At 46.0% G+C, this 13,422-nt stretch overlaps 1 protein-coding gene across 4 annotated transcripts in view; it reads left to right on the forward strand.

Moving 5' to 3' along the window:
• Nucleotides 1–13,236, forward strand: part of FGGY (FGGY carbohydrate kinase domain containing) — a 129,469-nt gene extending 116,233 nt beyond the window's left edge. For all 4 annotated transcript variants that reach the window (XM_059478187.1, XM_059478188.1, XM_059478189.1 and 1 more), the window contains 2 exons: nt 11,283–11,344; nt 13,009–13,236. In XM_059478187.1, the coding sequence (XP_059334170.1) occupies nt 11,283–11,344; nt 13,009–13,090 (144 nt within the window). In that variant the 3' untranslated portion in view covers nt 13,091–13,236. The remainder of the gene's footprint in view (nt 1–11,282; nt 11,345–13,008) is intronic.
• The last annotated feature ends 186 nt before the right edge of the window (nt 13,237–13,422 follow it).

Consider the following 13,422-nt stretch of genomic DNA (forward strand, 5'->3'; position numbering starts at 1 on the left):
AGCAATTTCCAAAGTACAGAATTGCTGCTAATGGAAAAGCGAAACAAATCTGGGGTTTTGAGCTGGTGGAGTGTTCGTGCAAGTGATTAGGCTGTACAAAAGGAGCATTCATCTTGAAATGACAGATAAGTGCTAAGGACAGGACTGAAAACTGTAAATATGTTAGCACTTTAAGCGAGAGCACAGCTTCAGCACTTGTGAGACTCATCAGCTGCTGTAAACAATATGGATCTTTGAGCTGATCTCTGCCGAGATCTCAGCACATCAGATAATGATAGAGTTGTTCATTTTTGCTTCTTCTGTTTTGTTTTTTTTTTTCCCTTTCAGAAAGTACTTTCTGCAGAGAGCAGGCCTGTGGTGCTGCCAGCACACACTCACCTCCCTCCTGGAGCAGCCACCATGGGCAGCAAGGACAGGGCTGGGCTCTGCCTCTCCCCAGCTCTGCTCCAGTCTGCAGCAAGATGTGCAGCTGCACTGCCACCCTCCTTGCAGGGCTGTGCCCCCACCCATGGCTGGGGAAGGCTGTTTGAGCTCCTCCAGCCTCAGTTCACAGTCAGGACACTTCTCCAAGTGTGATTTTAAAAGGAAGCATTCAGGTGGTGGCAGCAGTTTCTCCTGTGGGGCTTTGCAAAGGGTTATCAGTGACTGAGCTGTGACAATGGAGCATTTCATGTTGGGAAAACTGCATACAATAGAAATTAATTTGAAACCAGTAAGTCCCCTTTGCAGAGGACACGATAAAAAGCTGGCAGCCCACCACAGTTCCCAACACTCACTGAGGTTCTGCTCAGTGACCTACAAGGGAAAAGCTCCATGAACCATTTGGGCCTCTGCTATTCATCTCTTTTCCCAGCTTGCTGTCTTTAAATAAAAGGACAGATCTTCAACAGCAGGAATTGGCTCAGTTCTTAGGATCAGCTGAATGGTGAAGCACAAAGTGGTTTTTCTTCAGTTGTGTCCCCCATTGGCCAGATTTTCCTCCTGAGTGTTTGGTATTAATCTTGTGGTGTTAGTGATTCCCATGGAATATGTGAGGGACTGAAGTGCTTCACGGGATCACAGAATATTCTGAGTTGGATGGACCCGCAGGGATGATCAAGTGAAGGGCCCCTAAATGGGGATCAAACTCACACCTTTGGCATTATCAGCACCATGTTCTGACCAGCTGAGCTGATCTCAGGGCCTGTGTGGCTTAAAATTCAGGAGCCAATGAATCCAGTGACTGCAGTCAGGGAAGGTGTGCTGGGAAGAGCTTTCCCCCATAAGCACTTGAGGAGCAGTGGGTGAGGAATTTCTCACTGAAGGGGCTGAAGGGGCAAGGCTTGCTTGGAAGCAGGAGCCACAACGTGCAGCTCACTGGGGGCTTCTTAAAAAGCTGGGAAAATAGGATGGGATAGCAAAGTAAAAGTTGGAATGGTGTCTGGCTGGATGTTGTAAGGTGAGAACATCCCTCTGGAAGGATTTGGTGTTGTTTGCCTTTCTTGGAGATAAAATGGAGTGCTCATAAACCAGCTCCCCAGGCTTCCCACATGGCCAAAACTTGGAGGTGGGAAGGTGGAGACTGTCCTGGGTGCTCTTCTCTGTGGGATCTTAGCTTTCAGGATGGTGCTGTGTTGGATCTCAGGCTATGCCCATCCCAGCTCTGGTGCCACTGGTGCCTCACTCCCACAGCAAATGCACTTCTAATTCCAACTGGGGTGCTTGCAGACAGAACCAGCCTTTGTTTTGGGCATGGGCAATTATAAAATGTGCTCTTTTCTGTTTGCCAAGTGAATACAAATGCTTTATTAGGACATCTGCTAAGGGGAAAGATGCCTGAGATACCTTTAAAACTCCTGCTGGCAGTGCTGGGTGACAGGTTTGGATTTGCTCAGTAACAGAGGTTATTGAATATTACTGTAATGAAAGGCTCTTTCTGGCTCTGGGGCAGGTGTGAATAAATAGTTCTTGGGTTTGGTTTTGTATTAAAAAACATCAGCCAGAGTGGTGATGAGGGTAACCTGACATTTGCCAATAAGAATAGTTTATTCCAAATTAATTTGTTCAAGTTGGTGCCTACAGGTTTTCAATAAATGTGATTGCAGTACACAGACAGTGTGCACATAAAGAGATTCCTGCTGACAGAAGTTTTAGTGGTAAAGGGAACTGTATTCACCATTTCCCAGTGGTCTCCAAAAGAGATACAAGCCAAAGTTTTTAGGAGCAAGGGGAGCAGAACACCTATTCTGGTGTGACTTTTGCAGTTTCCTCCTATGAAACTCTCTCAGTTCTGTGTCCATGGGAATTCCACAGCTCAGTTTGAGCCTCTCCCTTGCTGCTATTAGAGCACATTTGGCAACTGACTGGCCATCCCATCCTCAGACCAGGCTTCCCAGGTTCTTAAGGCATCCTTCCCAAAATAAAATTGTTTAGCAATATGTATCCAGCATTTAAAGTGCTTTTTTTTTTTTTTTTTTTAAGAAAGAGCACTCTTGGAGGACAGTTCTAGTGGCAGAAGACAAATGAGAGCAGTAGCTTCTCACCCCTGGCTGATTTTCGGATCTGGAGAAGAAAGGATGCTCAGTTTTAAACAAAACAGGACAGTATCATCAGCTGATCACAGAATCATAGAACAGTTTGAGTTGGAAGAGACCTTTAAAGGTCATCTAGTCCACCCCCCTGCAATGATGAGTGTGCTTTGCTTCAGCTTCACTCAGTTCAGTCACTGCTAGCCTTTAATTTGGGAAAGAAAAATACTTTCTGGAGCAGTGTGCTGGAAAAGGTGGCTGACCCCTTGTCTGTAGCAATCATGGCAAGGAAAGCAAATATCTTGTGCCATGGACAGCTGATTTCTCTGTGCTGTGCTGAACTCCCAAAAGAGTTCTATTTTTTCTTCTAGGATTTATTCTCTGCTCACTGCTCATTGAATATCTCTGTGTCTCTTAAATGATATTTTATTTTTTGTTGGACATGGGATATCTGTAAGGTTACTAAAAGGCTCTCTCTATATTTTAACGCAGTTTTACTCTCTGTTTTAATATCTCAACCTTGTACTGGCTTACAGTAGTGAAAGACTTTTTCTAAAGGTCTCTTGTTTTTTATGAGCCCCTGTCCAAGGTAATTTCCCAAATGCAATCCAGGTTGGGTAAAATGTAAGCATATTTCTGAGGTACGGGGTTTTTTCTTTTAATAGTAAACCACACATCAGATGAACTAGTTAAAAAATATCCCAAATCAAAACTCACAGCAGGGATTTTCCTCATTAACCTCAGGTAGACACTGGAGCATGGCAAAGAATATATTTGTAAGATGAGGAAAGGAAAGGAAAGGAAAGGAAAGGAAAGGAAAGGAAAGGAAAGGAAAGGAAAGGAAAGGAAAGGAAAGGAAAGGAAAGGAAAGGAAAGGAAAGGAAAGGAAAGGAAAGGAAAGGAAAGGAAAGGAAAGGAAAGGAAAGGAAAGGAAAGGAAAGGAAAGGAAAGGAAAGGAAAGGAAAGGAAAGGAAAGGAAAGGAAAGGAAAGGAAAGGAAAGGAAAATCAAGTCTCCTCAGCCAGTGTTGGAAAGAGGGAAAGAATAAATAGATGAAGAAGAGTGAAATATTGCAAATACTTTTGCTTTTTTGATGGAGTAACTCTAAAGCAAAGTATAGGCAGAAGTTGGTTTTATGACAATCCCAGCTAGGTACCCCAAAAATGCTGAAACTGCCCAAAGTGGGGAAATGAACACAGAGACGTGTGTGGATTAATTAGATTGAAAAAATGTTTTGACAGCATAAGTGAACATATGGAATGAATTGTGAGAACCTGATCCAGTTCCCCATGTGTAAATGATGCTTTAGCCATAGCTCATAAAGCAAACACAGATGCAAAAAAAAAAAAAAAAAAGGAAAAAAAGCCCCTTTCCTATCCCCTCCCCCCAGTAAAGCCCAGTCTGTTGCCAGATGGCAAATAAAAGTTTGAACTTGGTGACTAATGTGAGGAAAGCTGAATGTTCATTATGGATGTTGAAAGAAATCAGCCAAATAAATCTGAATTTTGCACCTTGGAGGAAGTTGTGCAGTTCAGCTAAATATTGAGTGGGGTGCCCAGCTGAGTGTCAGGATCCCCTGGGCTGGGTCTTCAGTGTCTCTGTTTTACCCTCCCTGGTCTAAATCAGAATCCTGGAATGGTTTGGGCAGGGACATCTCCCACTCTCCCAGGGTGCTCCAAGCCCTGTTCCAGCTGGCCTTGGGCACTTCCAGGGATCCAGGGGCAGCCACAGCTTCTCTGGACACCCCATGCCAGGGCCTCACCCCCCTCACAGGGAGGGATTTGTGTTCAGTTCTTGGTGTCTGTGTCTATTGGAATCACACACCTGCCCTGACTGCCCCAAAGGCTTTACTTCCTAAAATTGAGGGTAGCAGCACTGGGACAGATGCTGCAAGCAGAGGGTGAGGAGGGGGCCAGAGAAGAAAAGCAATGAGTTGCAGGTTATGCAGAGTTGTTCCCTGGATTCGTTTGCTCCATCCCCAGGAAGGATGAGTAGGGAGAGGGTGGATTGGGCAGTGCCCAGCAGCAGGAGCTGGTGGAGGAATTTGCTCTCCTGGCTCCCAGTTGAGCTTGTGTTCTGTTAAACACAGCTATGTCAGCATCATATTTCCAAGCCTAAAAGCTGTGTTAAATCAATATATTTTCATTTGGTTTCAATGGGCAGACCTTCTTAGTCTATTTTAACAGCAATGCTGTGCATGGTTAAATTTATTCCACCTCAGAAGGGGGTGAGGGAGATGTGCTGCCAGTACCAGTTGGTGCTGGAGTCAGGAGCCCATTCCTGCTGTGGCATCAGCACCATGGTGTGGGCTGGGACCTTCACATGCAGCCACTGAAGGGAACAGTCCCTTCATGGAGAAGCTGCACAGGCTCCTGTCAGGGGAAGAGCAGCTAAACCCTGACCCAGACTGCTTGGGTGGTGCCCACAGACTTGATTCATGGCCCCCAGTGCCAGCAGTCTGTGAAGCTGAAACAGGAGCTGAGCACTTGGGCTCTTTCCATTGCCCAGGGAAGCTGAAACCCCAGCTAAGCTGTCAGGTTTGTGTCCAAGCAGCTTTGGGCATGAAGAGGTGCCAGCAGCAGAGCCCTCACAAAGCAAACTGCTTAATTATTTGTTAGTGAGAGGCAACTTGGGGGAGTGCAGACTCAAATCAACAACCAACCAACCTATATTTAGAAGCAGAGTGGCTGGAGCTTAGACCCAAACATAGTTTCCAGCTGATAGATGATGTGGCAATCAGAGCTGACCCTCGTCCCATTCTAAATTTGGGCTGTGGAATAAGTCATTAATATCATGGCTGGCATGGCAAGGCACCCTTCCAGCAGCTGCCCTGCCACTGCTGCCCCTCTTAGGGCTGTGTCTGTGGCTGGCCAGCCTGGCTGGGCTCTGGGACACCCACCTGGGTGACCACAGCCTGGCTGGCACTGTGCAGACACTGAGGAGAGGCAAAGTCGGTGCTCTGGAGGAAAAAGTGATCCTGTGGCCTTACCTGTGCTTGTCTCTGCTGCTCTGAGAGCTCTTTTCCATTTGATCTGGTACTAAGGAGTGGAAATCTTCTCTGGTGGTGCAGGGCAGGTTGGGTGATCCATCCAGTGGGATGTGGAAGTGCAGGAGGGCTGGGAGCTCTGTGTGGCACCCACAGTGCAGAACTGGGGACACACCCTGAGTGTGCAAACTCTGTGCCCCAGCCAAATCAAACTGGGGAAATGGCACAGCCCACTGCAGACAGAGGTAACTGAAAATTAAAATAATAAATTTTGTGTCCCAGATAACTCCAGAAATCTCTTGAAACTTTATGGAATCTGATTCAGCGCTGGAATCAGAAATGCACCTTTTCTCAGTGCTCAGGATCCCTCCAGTTGGCCTCTGTCAACTCAAGTTGGATGGTTGAAAGGTAGAATAATGTTGGGCTTCTTTTGAGCTGCCTCAGTGTAACAAACAAATGCATAAAATATTCCTCTAAGAGAGGCCAGTGCTGTTCCTGCACATATGGACAGAGAGATTCCAAAGGCCAGTGACTTTTCCTGGAAGACAGACTCAGGTTCTGAGCTGGTGTCCTGCTTGCCAGCCCTCCATCCTTCCATCCTCTTCTCCCTCCTCCTCTGTATCTCATGTGCACAGACAGACAGAAACTCTTCCCCTCTCTCTCTCTCTCTCTCTCTCTCTGAGATTTGATACAGACACAGAAATTGAAGTTGGATCAGAGCAAAAGGAAAACAAAAACTTGTGTGAAAATTTTCACCTTTTCACTAGATGAATCAAAGCCAAATTTTCACACTTTGGTCTTAGGTGTGAATTTTTTGCGCAGCTCTAATATTTATCCATAATGTGTTTTAAAACTTGGCTCATTCCAGCTAAAAACCCACAGAGAATTGAGTTACAGATTCTGGGCTTTGTGCATGCTGCCAAGATCTGCCCCTATAACTCAAACAAATTTAAGGGGGGAAAAAAACCACTAGAAAAATATTGTGCATGGTCCATCACATGCTTTCTTCATGCAGTTATATTCCACTAAAAAGTAATGTTCTGCAGAAATACACTCATGTAACTCCTGTAAACACAGATAAGATGAATTTTGCCTCTCCAAAGCAATCTCTAAATAAAAGCTTAGGAGGAAATAGCAGCCTTGCTTAAAATTCTTATAGAAGTTTAAAAGTATTTCTTCAACATCAGCATTTCAAGAAATCTATTTATGCCTCTCAAATCCAAATATATCTGCCACTGAACTTCTTAAAATGATGCTAGAGACATCTGTTAGCTGAGTTTGTGTGTGTGGAATAGAGATGAGTGAGAAAGAAGAGGTTCTTCACTGCTGCAGAACAATTGAAATTATTACATAGAATATTATTTATTTGTTGTGAGGACTAGAAGTGTAAGAAAAGTCACTCTAATAGTCTGAAGGTTAACACCTGCTGAATCCTGAAATCAGGACACATCTGGTAGGAAGAATGTTCCTACATTTCAGTCTGTTCTGAATGGGGCAACTTTTACATTATTTTTCTCCTGCTGCTGGATCTGTGACAGGAAAACTGAACAGAAACACTGGAGAGGTGAGAGTGCCCTGAGTGTGAGCATCAGATTCCCCAATTTGGTGCTTTGCTGCTCCATGTGCAGCCACGTGCTGTCAGCCACTGAAATGGTACAGGAGAACCTGAAATGATCTGTGGTTGTTTCATTGTTAATAATTACCTTAGGTTAAAGTCCAGGCATTTCTTGGGATTACCAAAATGACTGAGTGGTGAGAACACAGCTGGGAAGTTGCATTTGTGCTCAGATGCCTTACCATTTAACTTTGAATACAATTGTTAAAACCTCAAAATAAAGAAAAAGCCCAATTGGGATTTTGTTGCTTGACTTTCTAAACTAAGGCTGGTGTCCCTTAATCTGATTTCTCATCTTCTGTGTACTTTCAGGCTCACATCCCATTAATTTTCAGTAATACTCAACCTCATCAATCCTCATGTCACAGCTAAAAATCAGACTTGGGGACTAGTCTAGGTTGGGCTTGATGGTCTCCAAGGTCCCTTCCCTTCGGTCTCTTTCTCCAGGCAACAACAGACAGAACAAGAGGACACAGTCTCAAGCTGCGCCAAGGGAGATACAGGCTAGAATTAAGGAGGAAGTATTTTACAGAAAGAGTGGTCAAATACTGGAATCATCTACCCAGGGAGGTGGTAGAGTCACCATCCCTCGAAGAGTTTAAAAAAAGACTGGATGTGGCACTCGGTGCCATGATCTAGTTGAGGTGTTAGAACATGGGTTGGACTCGATGATCTTAAAGGTCTCTTCCAACCTAGAATTTCTGTGATTCTGTGATTCCGGCCTAGTTGATTCTGTTATTCTGTGAGTCCATCCACAAGTGGGCTTCACTGGCCTCCCTGTGCAGTCTCAAGGGATGTGGGCTCCTCTTGTGGGATGTGCTGGGTTTTGTGAGGCAGCTCTTGGAGGACCCCAAGGACAGGGAGTCAGAGAAGATGGGTCTCCCAGCCTGAAGCTGTTCCCTGTGTGCACCTCCTGTGGCTCCTGATGGGCTTCTCCTGCTGCCTCCTCCCACACAGGGTTAAAAACTTTTTCCTTCCCATTATTGAAGGGACAAGAGTTGAAATTTCCAGCTTTAAGATGCTGTGTCAAAGTTGGGCTTCCCTAGGATATGGGATTTTCCCTGTGTTGGAGACTCACTGCATGTTGGGGCTGCCCTGGACTCCTCAGCTGGGCAAGTGTTGGATCCCCAGCCCCAGATGATGCTGGAGAGTGGAATTCAGCCACCAGGACCGAGTGGATTTGAGTGGCTGCTGACCTTCCCAGCAGCAAAATGGCACCTTTTCCTGAGATCTTGGTGGGCCTTGGGGAGTTTGGTTCCCTGTCCCTTCCCAGGCAGGGAAAACCCCGCTGGGCTGTGTCTCTCCATGGAGAGCAGAGTGTTTACTGGCTTGTATCTGTCTCAGCGTTGACACTCCAACAAAAGATTAGAAATCATGAATGCATCCCTTTATTTCTGCTCCACAGTGCCTCTCTTTTTTCCTGTGTAAACCCTTCACTTGCCTCTTGCCCAGCCTTTAGAAACGATGATCAAATGCGAACTTTCAGGGTTTATTTATAGCATAGCCTTTATGGAAAGAGAGAAAAGAAATGATTAAAAAGCAATTTTACAAAATATTTTGTTTTAAGAGAGAATTCATTGTGTTTTAAATCACTGTATTCATTGTACTGTCTAGACTGGCAAACAAAGAAGATAGAGCGTCATTCAAATTAAGATTGTGAAATCCTTGGTGACTGGAATTATGGATTTGGATGTCAACCCTCAAACAAACTATTTCTGAACGGCAGTATTATCACTTTGCTATATTTAAGGCTTTGTTGGAGACAGAGCAGTGCACAAGGTTGATCCCATTCAGTAATGCAATTCTAATGTTCCTTTGTTTCCCATTTCATTATAAATTCATATTTTCAATGTTCTGTTCCTCTTTGTCCCCAGAAAATTGTTGAAAAGACTCTCCTCTGGGAGTAAAGTTTTTTGTTCAAGCTAACAATGACCAAACTGACTTTAAAACACAGAAAAACACACAACTAAAATGTGAATTGAGAGAGGGAATTAATTTAGGATATTTTGAGCAACACAGAATGGGTGACTTGTTGAAAATTGCTGGCTGTGTATTTTTTTGCCATGCTATTCCACAGAACCCACAGAACCATGGCAGTTGCTGTGAGACTTTAATGCTGTGGATTCTCAAAGGTCTGTGTATTTTCAGTAGATTTTAAAATGCCAAAGTATTTTAGAGGATGAACTGGAAAACTGATAAACTTGGAAGTCATCCTCCTTAGCTCAGGGTGGATGATGGAGGTCCAGCAGAAGAGAAGCAGCATTTTCTGGAAGCTGTAAGAGTAAAGCAGAACACAAGGGTGTGGAGCTCCTTGTCACAGGCAGAACATAGCCTGGGAATGGTGCTGTGTCCTGGTCCTGAGTGTGCCCAGACAGGGGAATGCAAAGTCTGGCCATCCCTTTCATTTTTGTTGTATCTGTGATAAGAAATGGATTTGCCTGTTTAGACACTTCAGATGTTATGGGTTTATTTTCATACAGTGTCTCCAGGGCAGTTCGAAAGGAGGTGTAAAGCAGGGAGCAGAAAGGAAGGTGACTCTTCCTTAGTGAGAGAGTGTTTCAGGGGGCTTTGTTTTCCCTAAGGCACAATGGAAAAGCAGTAGCCATTGTACCAGAGGGAATTGACTTCTACTTTGAGTTGCCTTTTTTTTTTTTTTCTGAGTGTTCATTCATATTTTTTGGATAGACTGTGAATCCAGCTGGCCATGTAAGGGACTGGGTATTGTAAATAGGGACAATGCTTGAGCATTGTCAGTGTCACCTGTTAAAGGCCAGGGAATAAAATGCCCATTTCTCTTACTGGGAAGGATATCAGCCTTTCCATGGCAGTATTTTAATCTGGCTGCTGTGCAGAGTCTCAGTGCCAGCAGGCTCACATGTCCCAGGCAAAAGAACACACTATCTCTCTGCAAGTGTTATTTCAAGGGTGTTTCTTGGGGAACCCAAGTACAATCAACCTCTGCACCTCTGCAGGAAAATGGGCATATGAGAGCACAGAAATGTTCCCTGCTGCTGTATCACCACCCTTAGCAGAGTGGAGTCCTGACTGCACACCTGGCAATGCTTCTGCTGTGGTAGAGCCTGCCCTGGGCTGGTGACACTGCACTGACATTGCTCATCCACCTTGTGAAGTTCTGTGAGATCCTTTGCTGAAAAGTGCTGGATTAATGGAAAGCACAAATTTCACTAGGGCTGGTATTCCAGCCTGTAAAATCATACAAACCTTTTAAAAATGTTCCAACCTTTTAAAAATGTTCCAACCTTTTAAAAATGTTCCAGCAGCAGAACAGGCTGCTTGTTCTCCAGGGTCATCCTCGTTCTTAGACATTGCATTAAAACAGGTTCAGGTCCTGCATAGAAACTCTGAACCCTGATTTAGTCACACACTGACTCTTGAGTCCTGATCTTTAATGTTTTTAACATTCTCCCATCTAAAAGCTCTTGCCTTGATTCTCCTTGTGAAATCACTGAGTGTCTGCTGCCTCCACTGTATCTGAGAGCTCAGGCCTCTTAACTTTGGTGATTCTCGTTCCAGTGGGATTGCTTGGGAGAATCCATGGAAAATCAGCATCTCACAGAGATCAGAAAAGGAACCAAATTACTCATCCCTCTCCCTTCCACACATGGCTGTCCCAGAGACTCCTTCTGCAGGGGATTCTGTGAGCTCTGACTTTGGCCAAAAGCAGAGCAGGATCAGAGTTTGCCTCTTACACCTTTGTGCTGGAATGTGAGGGCTGCTGTGAGCTGCAGAACAGACCTTCGCAGGTTACCTTCAGCTTGTGGAGCACCCCTGAGTCCTCTCTCACTGCAGGGAACTGATTCTTTCAGAATACGATAACAGGATCTCAAGTACAGTATCATTTTATTTGAGAACCCACCCCTCCAGGGATGCAGTGTTTAACATTTCCTTTGGTTAGAGTAAATAGTAAAAGATAACTCTGTTCTGCCTGGGACTCCCAGTGAGAGAGTGGAACAGACTTTGGTTACTGAGGGTCTGCAGAGCTTTGTTCTCTTACTATTTTATAATGGGATTGAACATATTTGCTGCCATCTGGCCTGTTCAGCCGAAACAAAATACATCACTAATGTTCCGATTGGTTTTGAAACATCTTGTTCTTGTCAAAAAGTATTTTAAATCAAAACAGGCTTTTCCAGTTGGTGTTTGTCTTTTCCTAGGAGGCCATGGCAAAAATGGGGGAAATTGGAAAAGTTGTGCAGCCCAACCACGAGCATAAAAGGTAACGCTGGCCCTGGTGTGTTCCACTGGGAGAGTTCAAGGGAGATAAAGTTGGGGTCTGGAGATGAGGTTGGGTGGTGTCTTTTTACAGCCCTGCTCGTCTGCAGTAGTGCTTAGCATACAAATACTTTAAGAATCACGGTATATTATATTTTTAAGAATTGTTCATACTGTATTTCTAAGGATTATTTCTATTAATTTTTAAAGCTTGATTATTTATATTATATTTTAAGGGTCAGTAATATTATATTTAAAGTATTATTTCTATTAATTTTTAAGGATTATTTTCTATCACATTGTATTTTAAGGGTAATTTGCGTAACATTTTTAAGGGCTCCGGATCGCACGGGCGGCGGCGCGCGGGCTCCCCCTGGCGACGGGTCCGGGCTGAGGGGACACGGGGCGGACATGGCGGGGGGACTCTGGGCCTGGGCCCGGTTCTGGGCCCCGCAGCACGGGACTCGCTCTGAGGGGCTGGAGCGTGGCCAGGGCAAGGGACTGGAGTTCCAGGAGGGGCTGAGGGAGCTGGGAAGGGACTGGAGCCCCAGGAAGGGCTGAGGGAGCTGGGGAGAGGCTGGAGCCCCAGAAAGGGCTGAGGGAGCTGGGAAGGGCTGGAGCTCCAGGAAGGGCTGAGGGAGCTGGGAAGGGGCTGGAGCTCCAGGAGGGGCTGAGGGAGCTGGGAAGGGGCTGGAGCTCCAGGAAGGGCTGAGGGAGCTGGGGAGGGACTGGAGCTCCAGGAGGGGCTGAGGAAGCTGGGAAGGGACTGGAGCCCCAGGAAGGGCTGAGGGAGCTGGGAAGGGGCTGGAGCTCCAGGAGGGGCTGAGGGAGCTGGGAAGGGGCTGGAGCTCCAGGAAGGGCTAAGGGAGCTGGGGAGGGGCTGGAGCTCCAGGAGGGGCTGATGGAGCTGCGAAGGGGCTGGAGCTCCAGGAGGGGCTGAAGGAGCTGGGAAGGGGCTGGAGCTCCAGGAGGGGCTGAAGGAGCTGCGAAGGGGCTGGAGCTCCAGGAGGGGCTGAGGGAGCTGCGAAGGGGCTCAGCCTGGAGCAAAGGAGGCTCCGGGGAGGCCCTTGTGACTCTGCGCAATTCCTGACGGGAGGGGACAGCCAGCGGGGGTCGGGCTCTGCTCCCAAATAACAAGAGACAGGACAAGAGGAAACAAGCTGTGCCAAGGAAAGTTTAGATAGGATATTTGGGAAAATTTCTTCATGGAAAGGGTTGTCCAGCCGTGGCACAGCTGCCCAGGGCAGTCCCTATGCCTGGAGGGATTGAAAAGCCTTGTGGATGTGGCACTTGGGGACACGGGGCAGTGGCAGCCTTGGCAGTGCTGGGGAATGGTTGGACTCGGTGATTTTGGAGGATTTTTGCCACCTGAATGAATTCTGTGAAGCTCTGGTGTCTCCTCACTTTCTCAGCAGAGAACTCTGGGGACGACTGTCTGAGAAGCCAAACTGGCTGTGGGGCAGCGAAAGGTGGAATTGCAGCTGGGAATCACAGCTTGGCTGGAAACTGCCCCAGCAGTGCACAGGGAGGGCTCTGACCCCGGCAGCAGCTGTACCCGGGAAAGAGTCAAAGTGTCTTTAATGCTAAGAGAAGCAAGTAAACATACATATTACAGGGGATTTAAATCTTCAAATCTCAGGCTTTGCTGACATTAGCTTTCTTACACAGATTTTATGACAAGAAATACGAAGTATTTTTGAAGCTTGTGGAGCACCAGAGAGAGTATCGCTCCATCATGAACAGTGTGTGATCCAGAGGCTTGGGAGCTGGGAACAGCAGGCAAATTTCCAGGCATGTGTGATGCGGGTAATTTCTTCTTATTGTACCGTCCATGTTACAAATATTCTATTATCATTTAAAGTATCTATTTTAATTTTTAATGAGAAATAAAATGCAGTCACTTTACTGTGAAGCACTGGGTATTTTCTGTCAATAATCCCTGCACACAGAGACAAGGAATATTCATTTGTTCCACTCAGAGAACACAAGACAACCAGTTGCAGGTACCCCAGTGCCAGTATTTGGACTGGCAGAAACAGCACAAGAAAGAACATGATTCATTCAGATGGACTTGAGTCCATG

The sequence above is a fragment of the Ammospiza nelsoni genome, chromosome 9 (genome assembly GCF_027579445.1).
Source record: "Ammospiza nelsoni isolate bAmmNel1 chromosome 9, bAmmNel1.pri, whole genome shotgun sequence".
Lineage (NCBI taxonomy): Eukaryota > Metazoa > Chordata > Aves > Passeriformes > Passerellidae > Ammospiza > Ammospiza nelsoni.